Source organism: Anopheles marshallii, chromosome 3 (assembly GCF_943734725.1).
Source record: "Anopheles marshallii chromosome 3, idAnoMarsDA_429_01, whole genome shotgun sequence".
Classification (NCBI taxonomy): domain Eukaryota; kingdom Metazoa; phylum Arthropoda; class Insecta; order Diptera; family Culicidae; genus Anopheles; species Anopheles marshallii.
In genome coordinates, this window is record NC_071327.1 from 70,666,152 (window position 1) to 70,681,431 (window position 15,280).

The following is a 15,280-nucleotide window of genomic DNA, read 5'->3' on the forward strand; positions in this document are numbered from 1 at the left end:
GGGGGGGGGGGGGGAGAAAGTTAATATACCCTGCCAGTGGGTGGAGGAATTGTTTAAGATACCTCCAGCCGCCCCCAGATGGGGCATATAATCGGGTAGCCCCGGTTAGTAAACGGCAGCCCCCGAACACCCCGTACGGAGCAATGATTCAGTGAAATGATGCAATTAGTTATATATCCTCAATAAGCAGCAAAACACACCGAACGGTTCGCCCTGCCAGTGGCTGGTGGCGGGTGGGAGATAAAGTTTACTGTTTGCCATTACCGTTTCTGGGTTACGGCTGCTCGGGTGGTTTTTACCCTTCACTCGCACACAAAGTGTTCCCCGGGTTGCCGAAAGGCGGGAAGAGGGGGGGAGGAGGGGGGGGGGGGGGCAGACGGGAGAGGGGATTAATATTTACCAACAATAAATAAAGCCTCGACAACAACATCCGACACCATGGTTAAGCGATCGGTTTTAACGAACGCCGCATTGTACGGTACAGCGATGGCGACGTAGAACGTGGCGACCAGTATCATCCAGTCCCAGCATCCCTTAAACATGCCATAGTGTGATAGAATGAAACGCGATTTCTTTAAGGCTTGCGTCTTGTACTCAGGTAGCGGTGCCTCACTCGAGTGCAACAGATTCTGCAAAAAAAAAAAAACAAGAAAGAGACGAACGAGTCGAATGAAGTTTGAGGAAATGAATCAGTTTGTCAAACGGGTCTGGACATTGGGGTCTATGATGTCTTCAGTTACGTTTTTGTATCCGTTTTGTGGTATAAAAGCTTTTTGCAAAAAATACTCCTCTAGGTTCGATTCTTATCCTTCCTGGACCAAATACCGAAGGTCCTTTTAACTTAAATGTATGCAACACTTGTGAAGGAAGACGTACCATCAGCAATTTCCAAGAAGCCTTACATTTTTATTGCAGATTTCAGGAATATCTGGCAAAAACGTCATATTAATATCCCTACTAAAAACGAAGTTTCTCAGAATTACCCCGAGAGTAGCCGCATGCTGTGACACAACTAGTGAATAATGGTACCAAGAATTGACCGGTTGATTTGAGAGCCCTTCACACAAGATACTTGTACTCGACGAGCATTTGTTACTCTGACATAAAGCTGACATATTGCTAATCAAAAATCCTTTCTTGAACTTTGAAGAATTGTGGACATTGATGTCTTTTACCGGATTTTGTTGATTCCTTAAAAAATAGATTAATATTAGATGGTATTTCAAAGGATATTCTTCAGGAAGTTATTCCAATAAAGTCTTATTTGTTCTAATACCGTTCGAACTTTTAAGCTTTCTCACTTAAGCCATTATAGACCCCAATAGTTGAACTCCGGAATCAGATGATTGTCTCTTGTTTGTCGAACCCTGGAATACATGGTGTTGTTTGTTTTTCTCTACTTACGCTATTTAGTTTAATTTTGGTTTTCATCTTTTCCGGCTTATAGTGCCCGGACAGTTGATAGAGAACGGCACGCGAACGCCGACGGCCCATATTGACGCCCGGCGGTATTTCCAAACTATCATCCTCCGCCCCATCGTCTGCAAGCAAAGAGGTTTCAGCTGATCGAAATCGTGCTCCCAACAAAGCAGCTAAAATTTCCAATCGGGTGTAAATGTCGAGAGAATTGAATTGATTAAAAAACACACACTGAAACATTCAATCGAACTGGCAACCGAGGCAGAGGGCCTCGAGTTTCCATGAAACAAAAACAAAAACCGGAAAGCGAAAATGAGGAAACGAAAATAGATGGCGGCAAGCACACAAATGATAGAACACCAAAACCGATTTGATATGAATGTAATTGTTATCAAGAAGAAACCAACAGCAACATAACAAAACATAACACAAGTGAGGCGTTCAGAGTGAACAATACACATAGAGAAAGAGAGAAAAAGAGAGAGAAAGAGCAGGAGAATAGAACATCGATTGTTATTTCACGTGAAAGTGGTTCAATTTGGTGGTTTTGTTCGAATTGTCGGTCGGATTGTTCTTTCGCGTATGGTGGACAAAATTAAAATCAATCAATCTTGCAATACCGTCAACGTGCACAAGAACACGCGCCCGCGTTTTTTTTTTTTTTTAGCTACGCCGATTGGGTTTGGGTGTTGAAAATGATAGGCATGGAGCCTTATTCGAGAGCTTTGGATGGAGCACAATACCACTACATACAACGTACGAATGATAGCAACACGTATGATTGAAACACGACTTCCGAATTGCCTAACTACAAGAACTAACGATTTGAATTTTGAATTGTTACATGAAATAATCAGAACATTATTTTTTTCATAAATATGTTGGGTAACATTCATGCGGTCAGTAGGAACGGAATGCAATTGCAAAACTACCTCTTAAAGTAAGGAGGGATTTTGTATTAATGTCGTAGATATTACTGTTTTCTTTTGCGACTTGCACCACATCTTGCGCCAAAATGGAAGGTGCTCTGGAACCTTTTTCTGTTTGTTACTGCTCCGTACAGTAGACGCATCCTTCTCAGAACGTTAATCTACAAAGCTCAACATCGTTTCTTCGGTGGTCCCATTACGGTGAAACAATTGAAAACTCAATTCCGCGAAGGATTTCATCACTGAGACGAGATATATTATACCAGAGGTCGTTCGAATGGTGCCGTTCCGGCGGTGCGTTAATCCTTGATAATGTTTTTCATTTTGTTTTTTGTTTTGTTTTTTAAATAATTAATGCTTTTAATCGCAGCTAATTAAACGGGTACGTACTTCAGGTTTCTTGTTAGCAAGAAAATGGATAATTATCTTTTTTGGCCGGTAAGAAATAAATAATAATTAACATTGTTTTTTTTGTAGCATCTTGGACCTTCTGGAACTGGCTTTTCAAGGGCAAGTGGTAAAGTTCTGGGCAAGTTGAAGTGGATCTGAAAAGTCGACCTTCAAATGTGGGGTACAAAGTACAAATTTTGGTGTATATTCCAGATTTATCTCCACATATTCCAGATCAACTTACAGGGTTTTACGCTTTAGTTTTAAGTTTTTAACGCGCCGCACCCGATTTCTTGTCACCAGCGCACATTTTTAATTGCAAACATCGGATTTTTTATCGAGAGCATTTAATTTCCACAACCCAGATTCTGGCAGCTTGTTTATAACCCCTGAGTTGAAAGATCAATTTGAATTATGGTTGTTTGCGATGTTTATTTTGCGACCGAGTGATAAAAAATGTGGGCAGCAAGCAAAAACTAAATTGCAAACCAACTCGAAACCCCTGTAGTTAAACAAAAAACAAGTTCCTCAACCAGCTAACCCTGCACCCGAGCTTTTCTTTTTCCATTTATTTTAATGACCATAAATTTCATGATATTTCACAATCAAGCAACAGCTCCATCGTCATAAATACAGCTCAGCACAGCGCAACTGCATTAATTGAATTTAACATTTCAATCCTTTTCCACCACGGTTTAGGCCACCAGGCAAATCAGCTGGTGACATTCGTTTGACCTCCCACGATGGAATGGCACATCGATACGACTTTGCACAACCAACCGTAATCCAATCACCGTTGCGCCATTGGAAAAAGTTACTGAACCACATTTGAATATAGCCACACGCACACGCATATTAGTTATGACCACTGCGTGTTTGCTATCAGCATCATACGCGCGGTCATGTAAATGCAAATTTTCCGTTCCATTTCCACGTGTGTGTGTGCGCGCGCGCGGGTATCACAGTTTCGCAATGCACCCGTGCAGCAGCATCGGCCTGAGAGTTAACTGGAAACGTTTCCGCTTGTGAAGTAGTCGGTCGAAGCGAAGAATAAATGAGCATCGTTTGAGGGGATGCGACCCACCAGCACCGCCGGTCCCGTTTTCCGGTCAATTTGGGAAACCGGAAAACCTGGGCGCTGATGAATAATTACTGAGGGGAAAATTAAACAGAATGCACTGTGCGGGTGGGTACTAAAAATCTCGTTATCTTTTCCGCCCGGTGGAGATTTTTCCACCCCCCTCCCTTCGACCGTCACCAGCAAACGAACCGGTGCTAACGAAGTTCAAAGTAAGTTAGTAGAATTTATCACACACAACCTATTTTACAGCACTTTGGGTAGTATGAATGGAATGTCTAATTGTGATTTTGATTGTGAGTAAATGAATTGTGCTGTTTCGAGCAATTTTGTCGACAGCAGCAGATTTGATTGTGTGAAGCATTCATTTATTCACGTTTTGTAAATATGAGCAAACCCACTCTCTCGGAGTATGCCCTACTTCCTGTGTATAATTTAAGTTTTTGTTTGCTGATTCACCTCGTATGAATCGATGTTTTGCTGGCAGACAAACAGAACACATTCAAATCTCTGCTGGAACTTGTTTGAACTTTCATGAACCTATTAGATATTTACGTCACAGTGCTTTTGTTATTAGGAAAAATAACAGGTATAAGTACAGTAATACAATTTTCTTAAATGTATTTCTTAAATTTTTAGTTTGATTATAAACCAACGGAAGCTAAGTTCAGTATCGAACGTGATCAAACCGAACCCCTGACGAAAAAGTATAGACCTCCATTGTAATACTGCGAAAGCAGCTGAAAATATGATGGTTTTTCCACGGTGTATATTTTCTTTGCAATGTTTAGCAACAATTTCCGAAAGGCCAATCACCAAAAGTTGGGCGAATGTAACTTTATCCTTGGCACAACCATGGTACTTAGGTACCAGGCGTCTCCTCGATTGCTTATTGTTTTTTTACATCCATGATTGAACTTTGGTGAATGTTTGGAGGTTCTGTTGTTTTTTTTTTGAAGGCCTGAAACTTGATCCATACATTTTTCGCCGTGTACTCCAGTCAGCACATCGAGCGAATTATCCACTCAAAATTCTTAACGAGATTCTGAGTATACGAAGCATTTTTAAGTCTGTGTAAGTTACACGAGAGCACTACGTCAAGGAATTTGTCCAAAGCTGATCAAAATCACTCAGCCGCTTGCAAAGGGTTTAGAAAAATAATGGCTTTATGGCTTCCACAATGCAAAGTTGTATGTGATGTACGATTTTTCATATTGCGTAGTGAACACCATTCGCCTTAAAGACAGCTTAAAGTCGCCTTTCCGACCGTTTATTCCAACACAAGGACAATCAAAGAGTCACTTGTCAAACAGACAAGTAGGTCCAATTTCACATGCAGATGACGTTGATGCAGCGTGTGGAAAGTTTTACTGTTTGAGTAACGATCAACTAACTCCACCTGACTCTCTCGATGCTAACCTCAACAAACTAACACTGAAGGCAATGTACGGTACCAGATACGGCATTAAACACCCAAAATCTCCTGAGAACCATAACAGCTCTTCATTGAATGTCATCAAAAACATGTAAAAAAAAACAACCCCACCGTGAACTGTAAAACACAAAGTTACATAAAGGAAAGTACACGACCTGCAACAACAAAACGATGAAGCAATTTGAAAATGGTAAACAAATAAGGCACGGCAGTCGGTCATTTTTTCGTGGCTTGAATAACCTTTACGATGTAGATTAGTTACACGAGATTTAGATTATGCGCAAGAGGTATACTTTTACATGACGTTCACGTATAGAGATTGCTGAACCACAGGACTAATATACTACTTTATCATTTTACGCCCGTTTTAACATTTTGTGTACATTGAATATTTGATGGGCAATGGGGAAAAAAACACATTCTCTATTCAAAAACATAGCACGTTAACGTCATTATACCTTCTTAGTTAAACAACATTGTACACGGTCGTTTCCCTCCCCTCCCTCAAACGGTGGGGAAGTTCGTTTTTTTTTCTTCCTTTGTGTCCGCTTGCATTAATATTTCGCACCAAGAAATCGAAAAATAAAACCCCCAGCCTGATATACCAAAAACACAGTGACGAAACGAAACAGAATCGAAGGCTTACAAATTGGCAAGAAAAAAGTCAAAAAAACACACGCACATACACGGAAACACGCGCCACGCGGGGCCGAACGTTGGCGAACAGCGCAGCGTAGGAGCAAAACAGAAACAGGGCTTGGAACACAACAAAGAAAAAAAGGAACAAACAAACCATGGGCAACGCTTACTTACCGCTATCACATTCGTCCGACATCGACATCTCCGACATTTTCGCCGTCGTGACATCCTTGTGCGATGCCAGGAACAGCACAACCTCCCGTTTCTCATTTTTGATTGGCACAATATCCAGCAGGCACCAAAACGGCGTACCTATCAGTTGTTGGTGGAGAGTTTTGATGAATAGAAGAAAGAAGAGAAAAAAAAACGGCGGAGAATAAAAAAATAATACCACCAACACCAAAAACGCAAGATGAAAAGTTGATGGAAAGACATGAAATGTTAAGCATAACAAGCATAATAACTCATTAAAACGATTACGAGTAAACTTTTGCCGGGTGGAAAGTTCTCCTCGGGAACTTTGGGGAGCGGGGGAACCGGGTGAGCCAAGATGAAGGTGATTGATAACAAACAAAGCAACAACAAAAATGCATCCTTCCCCTTCTGCTCCGTAGTTGCTGTCGCCCAATCGGACAACCGATTTCACTCACGGGGCACCTTTTTTCCCGGACAATCAAATGCCCAGTGCCGTGTGGGTTTTAGAGAGGGTGTTCCCCTTTTTCTTCGCGCGGGGGCTTTTTGTATTGTTTCACTGAAAATTCACCGTAACCACTTCGCACAGAACAGGCGAGGATTTTTGGAGAGGATTTCATTAGCGTAAGTTTTGATGTCCCGGTGTCTGTCCCATAAATCATGATGTTTACAGCCACCCCCACACACACGTTGCCTCCCATCGGTAACGTGATACTGCACGACTCGCAGCAGATGGAAGGCGGATCGCTCACGCAAGCGGGCGGGCTCGTGCTGAGTAAACTTTTGGCCGGAAAAGTGAGCAGAGAAGGATCGAAAACGAAAGAAGTGAAGTGATTCTCCTAACCCAAAAAAAAGACGGAGGCATAAAGAATTACGGGTTGTTCGTTGGATAACGACTTTCGGACTAGATTTTCCAGTCCCAGCCACACGCACAGTCTCGAGCGGTTGGTCCCAAAACCTGACCCCCGTTCCGTTGCTGTTGCCTGCGAGCCCTGCGATGTCTTCCACAGTTATTATTAATTTGACATCGCGAAGTCGCGAATCAGGTGCAGATGGTTGTTAATAAATAAATTTGCATGAACAGACAGCGGCAACGTTTGGCCCGTGGTTTCACGCTAAAGTGACAGTGAAAGAAGCCAAAGTATGAAGTTGTCACACCGCAGCGACTCCTCGACCGCGATGATCCATCTCGGGCGCCTGGCCTAAATGGTGGAGATAATCACATTTAAAGTGGAATTCCTTTGAATATGTATGCTGTGCTGTGCCCGGGTTCCGTGAATTTTGTAGATGGTTCTGCATCATTTAGCATCTTTTACCTCAATTCCGCCCAATGGAGTGGTCTAATTCTAATGGGAAATTTAGTAGCCGGCGACACATTCGAGGATGGATTTCATTGGAAACGGAGGACAGTTTTAGACGGTTGGGTGGGTTGTCTTTAAACGTTAAAGATTCGCTTTTGCGGACTGTTCGAATTATTGTCCTTCCCGAAGACTTCTCACCGTGCTTTGGCTCCATTTTTGATGATTGTGTACTAATTCTGCTTCGATTGCACATGAACGTACAACCACCACGCATTCTCGATCGGATTTCATATGCCATAACGGGGGAAAAAAGCATTCGTTTTTGCCGCGGGGTACCAAACTCAAAATGAACATTTGCGAGATAAACAGGCCGGGCCCGTACAGCCATAGCCATGGCCCCGCCAGCCGGTTTATGCATGGGGCACGTTTTACGACCACGCGTTACTTACCATTCTTCTTGTAGAAGATGACCTCCAGCTTCAGTTCCGATTTGCCGTCCAGGCTCGTTTCGATCATGCCTTTATGCTCGTCCTTCGTTTCGGGCCCGTACAGAAAGCGGCAGGCACAGCCTGGTGGGAGGAGGGAGGGGAGTAAAAAAAAAACGGCACAGCCGGCCAAGGACGCGGTGGGCTCAATAGCGTTCCAAACGTGTGAGATAATGCACAACTTTATTACCTTTTTGCATAATTTGCGCGCGCGAAAACCCCGACAGCTCCACGAAGCCATCGGAACAGTACACGATGGGATACCCGTTCACTTGTGCGTTGCCTAGTACGAAGTTGGAATCTGTGGCAGTCGGGAAGCATATAACAAAAAAAAAACACATTAGATGAAGTGGTTGCATGCTATAATACACTCTTTTTATAGCGCCTGAGATGTCATGGTGATGACATTATTTGTTTTAGGTGCCATTTGGCCGTGGGTGAGTCGAAGCTATTTTTGTATTTTATTTGAATTAATGAATGTTTTTTTAACGTTAATTTACAATATTTACTGAAATAATAATTCATAAATATTAAATTGATGAAATACATGAATACAAACGAACTTTATAGTTAACGGTAGGACCTGAATTTAGTAAACTATTTCTGATGGTTTTTTCCAACAAGAGCGGTTTATTCTATCTTATGGCAGCCTCACGTTTCTCCTTACTGTTGCTCTTCTTTATAGACCTCCCCAAACGCTATCTAATATGTTAAAGTCGGATGAAGTAGACAGTACAACAAGCGGGAAAAATCGATCAAGAATTTTCACCCATCAAATGTCAAAACTTCAAACGACCATCGTCAAACGGAATTGTTTCAACTCCATTGCCAACTCCACAATGCTACAAAGTCTACCCCGCAGCTGCCGGCAATGCTTTGCTGCAATGTAGGTAAACGACATACAAGTACTTGGAAAAGTACTTGCCGTTTATCGCTTCTGAATGGCTTTCGACACTAAACGACAAATTTCTCCCCTCTCATCGCTACACCTACAATCGTCCATTTCTTACCCTTACTGGGAACGAGTTTTCGGCCATTGAGACCGGGTTTAGGGTGATTGGAGCTTTACAGTGAAGTTGCTACAACTATCTTTGGGAGGGTCAGACTTGCCAATTCTGATGAGATATCCTGAACTTTACTGTAGTACATAATGTTCGCCTGATGGATCTTTGTTTGGTATTTTGTTGTCAACCTCTTTCTTCTAGACTCCCTAAAGCAACAAAGTCTATTTAAATTTAAAACAAGCTTCTAAGTTAATTATTATACATTACTTCTATAAAGACCCAACTTTCATGAACTATTTTGTCGCTTTTGTTTCGCTTTTTCGAGAGTTTCAATATTAGATATAAGTTTTTTTTTATTGTTTAAACATATTTAATTCCTTTACATTTGTTTACTTTCTGTCTTACACGAGTTAAAAATTGAATTTAATTTTGTTACCTAGAAGCATTAAAAAGTTCTGTGTTAAACATGTAAGGCCTTCAAGACTGAAATCCTTCAACTAACGGCTACTGGCCGTAGATCGATCAAGGACCAAGAATAGCACGCTATCCTCCTACTGATACGACCAGCAATTGATAGCAATAAATAAACGGAACCATAAATCTGACATTAAGCTGACGTGACACTACACAAAACTACTGAGCCCGTTGGTATAAATATCAACATCCTCCACTTTGCCTCTTCAGGGCACATCGCTGCAGGGCAGAAGGTCACAATTATGTCACCCAAAAAGAAAACTGTTCATCGACAGATAATGAGCTCTACGTTTCAGAGCAATTTCGTTTCACAAAAGAAATACATCCAAAACAGAATGGAATGCTTAACAGATGATATGTGATGCCTGCTTTGATGCTTTTCGATAGTTACTGCTATTCACCTTACTGTAAAACCGATGCCTTTCTTTTGATTTATGAACCCAATTTAACGGTTTCCGATGGTGAAATCACGACCCCAGATTTATTCAAGGGTTCAAGGTTGAACAGTTGCTTCACACGGTTTGCAATCCATGTGCTGTTGTGCCCTCCCTAACCTTATCCTAATCCAAAACCAAGTGTGCCATGAATTTTCCCCCAATTAAATCCGAACCAACCGAACCTCGCAAAAACCAAAGTTTTCATCGCCTAGCTGGTGGTGAACTTTCGCTCGGTGTCATACACACGAGCTCCCGTTCCGGCGAAAGGACGAGCGAATCGTCTACTAAACGGTGCACAAGAAAAGTCACTCATTTATGTGAACTCAATTAATTTCCCTTTTTTTTTCCCTCGTCCCTTTCCCACGCCCCGCGAAGTCATGCGTTTCCCTTGGCTTTTGGGAAGGAAAACAGCGGAAAACCGGATTCGTAGAACCAATTGTGAAAATATGAACATGGCATGGGAACGGCCCGGCCGAACCGGTCCCTCCCCACCACCCAACCCCAATCGGCCACGGGGCGAGAAAAATGAAAGAAAGTTTTCAGCTTCACTTGTCTTCCGCCTTTCCTTCACTGGCAACCCCTTTCCCGATGGGGGTGGCTACGGGTACAGTGACAAGCATCCTTAAGGAAAATCACCCATACGCACACACAGTCGTAGCTCGTAGCTGGTATAACGATGCGATCCACATCCTTGACGGGGCACGTGATGAAATTAGTCGAGGATACACACACACTCCGGCATCGCACCTTTTGCACTTTTAAGTCACTTCGGTGAACATTTTAATGCCACCTTAATTAAACTGTCTACTTACGTGTGCCATCGAAGCGGGTCGCGATGGTATCGAGGAACGTGTTCTGGGGCGCCAGGAGCCCCTTCCGTGCCGGCATTTGGGAGATGTTTCGTTTGGCGTGCTTCCTTTACGACCGGATGGTAGGGCTCGGGCGGGGCACCGAAACCTGCGAACACGCGCACACCAAAGCAAAAAAAAACCTTTTTAAAAAAAAGTACAAAACAATCAAGTCTCATTTAGCTACACCGGGAAATTGTTTAGTCAGTGCCTCGCACAGTTTTCAAATTCGGACGGGTGGTTGTGGACAAGGACGGGGGTGGTGCCGGTTGAAGGTGGCAGCTGTAAACGATACGCGACGTGGTGCATGCTGAGTTTTGGTAAATATTTACCGGGGACCAAAACACTCCGCCAGTACATTCAAAAGTACTCCCGCACACCGAACGTAATACGCGTGCAGCACATTGTAGCGACCCGCGCGAATCGATCAATTCGAGCTGAGGCTGATGGTGAAGATGGTAGCAACGGGAATAAAACGCCGCGCGAGGCGTCTTTTTCTTGCTCAAATACGACTGTACCGAAAACTAGACAACGATTCGGTTGTGGAATCAGCGCAACCCAATGCGCAAACACTATCGCTCGCCCTATCGAAGCGCAAACATCGATATGCAGGAAAACATCGATGTTTATGGTACCTCGCAAGGGCGTCAAGCAGCGACAAACGTGCGCACGAACGCTACACCGCGCCGTGCCGGCAAATGAATGTCCGATGGTGGAAGAGCCAACATTCGACATGGGTTAAACGATAGGATGAACCTCTATAACTACGCGCCTCCCCCCTTTGTTGGTGTGACTAATCACTATCACAGGCGCGGACAGACGCCAAAGACGATTAGATAACCTACACCAAACAAACGGATCGCCTAACGCTGTGGACGTGTATATCAAACAGATCTGATACAAGGAATTTATACCTTTTTTTCCTGTATCTAATGCGTTCGAAAACGGATGGAAAAGTACCGAGAATGGTTATCGGAATTTGGAATCGGTTAACCGGAAATAACACGATAACACAAATACATACACAAATTGTAATGCGTATCAAAACGGTATAACGAACCTGCTCGTACGGCTTTTTTCTATTGATCAATTATATATAACGAGAGAAAGCGAGAGTGAGAGAGGGAGAAAGCAAGTTAAAAAAACCTTTATAATAGTGATGGGAAACGGCTTTATAGCGCACAGAGCTTAACGAGAAGTCACCTCTGAAGCAGTGTTGAGTAATTCCCGGAGGGGGTTGTAGGTGAGTGTCTAACATTTCACAAGAAACGGTTCACAGATCAGCTTAAAATCAATGTACCAATCAATCTGCCAGTAGGAGCGTTCAGCACTTTGAACAAGCCAAAATATCACGCAGTTGCTACTCTCATGTTAAATTTCCGAATAAGAGAATTTCAAAACTAGATGCTGGATTCAAAGCAATACTACAAGAAAGCTTGCAAATCTTGACTGTAATAATTTACAATAAAACTAAGGATAACACCAAAGTAAAGTACGGAATTACTAATGAAAAACTGTTAGTAAAGGACCCCAAAACTGTTGTGGGATTTTTAGGCTTTTGATTGTGATTGTGATGATTGTTAGTAACATTTAACGTATTTTCCATGAATTAAAGCATATTTAATTCAATAAATACAGTAAATGTTTCTTCGGTTCAAAACAAACAACGTTTGGTTGTCAAAATCCTTCTCAGAGTGTGTTTATACTCCTCGGATCGTACTTCACTTGTACAGTCCTGCTAGTGTTGTAGTAAACGGAGCTGCCATTGTGATATCATGTGTTTGCACTGAACTATGCCTGCTTGGGTTTTGGTGTTTTCATTGGGCCTTTGGAAAGTTGGAAACTGAGGTAAACCTGCTAAAAAATTGTATGAAAACCCGTGGAACACTGCTGAAACAGTCAAATCCGGTACTGACTTCAGCGTTGATTGTGGTAACGACTTCGGATTTAACACCGAAGTGAACTCCGAACTCAACTGAGTGTGTTGGCCAGAGTATTCCGGAGTAAAATCCGGATTCGACTCCAGAGTAATCCGCAGTAATTCAGAGTCGACTGCGGATTTTTTTCGGAGTTGAATCCGGGATTTTTGGCATCGGAATCGGAGTGGATTCATGAATCCACTCCGGATCTCCCAACACTACTCTGGAGCTTTACTTCGAACCCAGTCACTAAAGAAATGCTAAACACTCTACTAGTTGTTAATTTAAATGCAGCAAATATTTTCGTAATGCATACATCATTTTTTTTTTTGCTTTGCGGTACGAACTGTTTTCACTCAAAAGCCATGCTTACTGAACGGCCATTGACTCAAGGGCTGGTAAACTACAGCTGTTCTATTCATTTCGTACGCTCTATTATTTACCTACAGACATTAATGAGCTTGTAAAATTGAGAAAAAATAAATATGTTCTGGAACTTGAATGGTCTCTTTTCAATCCACACCGTGCCTACATTCGTCACCGTAGTCATTCCGTTAGACCAAACGGTTGAGCGCTAGGAGAGATAACCGGAGGAGGCGTGCTAGAGCACTGTGGTGCTGGTGGTAAACATGATTCGATCTTGTACCTGCCCCTTTACCTGGTTGACTTTGTTTATGCCGTGCCATTGCCAGCATATTGATTGTGTAAACAATGTTCAAGCACCTACACATCAGCCTCCCTCACCTCCCCGTTCGCTTCCCTTTTTTCCCTGCCACAAAATTCCGCCACAAAGTTAAGGGATGGCCAGATTTGATCGGCTCAACGGAACGCAACGTGTTCTGCATGGGAAAGGCGTGAATTGGAAATAATCAAACTGTTCTATGTTGCTTCACGCTGTGCGCACTACTTACGAAACAACATTTTCCCACCGTGTGGGCCCCATTGATGCCTGTGTGTGCGTGCAGATAGATTACCTCATGCGGTCGTATGGCGGACAATTTTTATTCTTTATCGGTTTGCGTTTGTCTGCGACATGCGCCAACGATCAGCTTGGTGACAACGGCACACGGCTGCCGGGAACATTTCCCTCCATCACCGGGTGTCCATTTGAACTGCCCCCCAAAGTGCCCTTGAACTGCGCTGGTTCAGGTGCGAATGCACCCATCAATGTTATTCCCGTGACCATTGAGGATTCTGCCCATCTTCCGGCAGGATTAATTGTTATATTCAACATCCAACACCAATACGCTTCCTGTTTTGCTTCGTTGTTTCCACTTTCCATCTTGCCATTATCATAAGAGACCACCACTTTTATAGCGAGTTTACAAATATTTAAATTTACCCGTTCGTGGAAGGTGCCATCCCAGCACTTCCAGCATAATAATTACTCAACCGATCAAACTCCTACGGTTTTCACTGACCACAGCCACGGTGGCTGCCCGGGGGGGGGAAAACTGTGGACGAATTCACCCCTTATCGCAACAGGCGAGACGTTAAAGCGATCATTAAATAAAGAATGAAGCTGGAAAAGTGTGTTCTCCTCCCCTTCCTTCTGTTTCCTTTGCCTGCAGCATGTAACACTCAATATCAACCCACTCTCCTCTCGGTTGGTTCTCGACCTTGTCTTGATGGGTTAGAAAAGGTAATCACTCGTATCGGAACCCTTTTTGCAGTGGCGTTTGTTTGTTTTTTTTTTTTTTTGTTCAACTCAACGGCAGCAAAGCGGAACGGACTTGGCGGACACCGTGAAACGGATCGATGCAACAGGTGGGCACACGACGGCCGAATACGTCGCCGCCCGGTAGAGGATGAATGTGAGCCGTTGGCCTGGAGGTTGGATTATGATTATTTTTAAAACGGTGGGGTATTTGATACCATTTTTAGCATCCATGTTTATGCGGGGAGCGTATCACTATCTGCTTAGTTTGCGCTGCTCCCGTTCTGTATCGATTGCTTTGGACAACAGTATCTAAATGCCATCTGAGAAGTATAAACTTGGCGCGTGTTAATTATTTTTTGTTTCATGACTAATGAACCTAAGTGAATAAACAGTAAATAACACCCGTAAGTGACTTTTACCGCTTGCAAGCTAGTGAAAATGTTGTTTTTGTTGAAGATATTTGCTGGGATAAAAGAGGTTTTCTCTTCTAATTTTCAAAACTAAAAGATTCTTACACATGTGGTAAAAAAATATAAAATATTCCAACAAATATCAAAATTACAGTACGATTAGTAAACTCCACTCAGCACGAAAATGCAAATTCTCAACGTTATTCTCAACAAAAGCGTTTTAAGTCATAGTTCATAACATTCCGAAGAGAAACAGACAATTTTGAATATCCTTTTCTTTGCTGCTTTGATGAGTTTGTGAATAATGTACTTAAAAACACTTGGAGCTAACAGTATAAACAGAACGCAAAAGGTCATGCAAACGGTAACGTTTTCAAGAACTTTAACGAGTGTATTAGAAATAAACTCTACAATTGTAAACTGAATTGCAAGAACAAACGAATAACGAATTGCAAAATTGGGAACTCTAGCGGGAACACAGAAACTTCGCAAATATCGATTTCACCACAAACGAATTGGCACCACCAGTTAAACTTTTGCTAACGTTTCGCCACTCGGTGCTCAGAAAATCTCGCGAAGCTGTAAATCGATTCGCTTAGAATTATGAGCAGATACTCCACACACCATCCAGCTTTATTTGATAACTGTTTGTGGGTAACA

At 42.6% G+C, this 15,280-nt stretch overlaps 1 protein-coding gene across 1 annotated transcript in view; it reads right to left on the reverse strand.

Annotated features, from left to right (window-relative positions):
* LOC128715898 (potassium voltage-gated channel subfamily H member 8) overlaps positions 1 to 10,671 on the reverse strand; it is a 28,085-nt gene extending 17,414 nt beyond the window's left edge. The window contains exons 1-6 of the mRNA XM_053810816.1: positions 10,596 to 10,671; positions 8,059 to 8,169; positions 7,833 to 7,952; positions 6,065 to 6,202; positions 1,405 to 1,592; positions 401 to 629 (exon numbers count right to left, since the gene is read on the reverse strand). Of these exons, the coding sequence (XP_053666791.1) occupies positions 401 to 629; positions 1,405 to 1,592; positions 6,065 to 6,202; positions 7,833 to 7,952; positions 8,059 to 8,169; positions 10,596 to 10,671 (862 nt within the window). The remainder of the gene's footprint in view (positions 1 to 400; positions 630 to 1,404; positions 1,593 to 6,064; positions 6,203 to 7,832; positions 7,953 to 8,058; positions 8,170 to 10,595) is intronic.
* Positions 10,672 to 15,280: the final 4,609 nt, after the last annotated feature.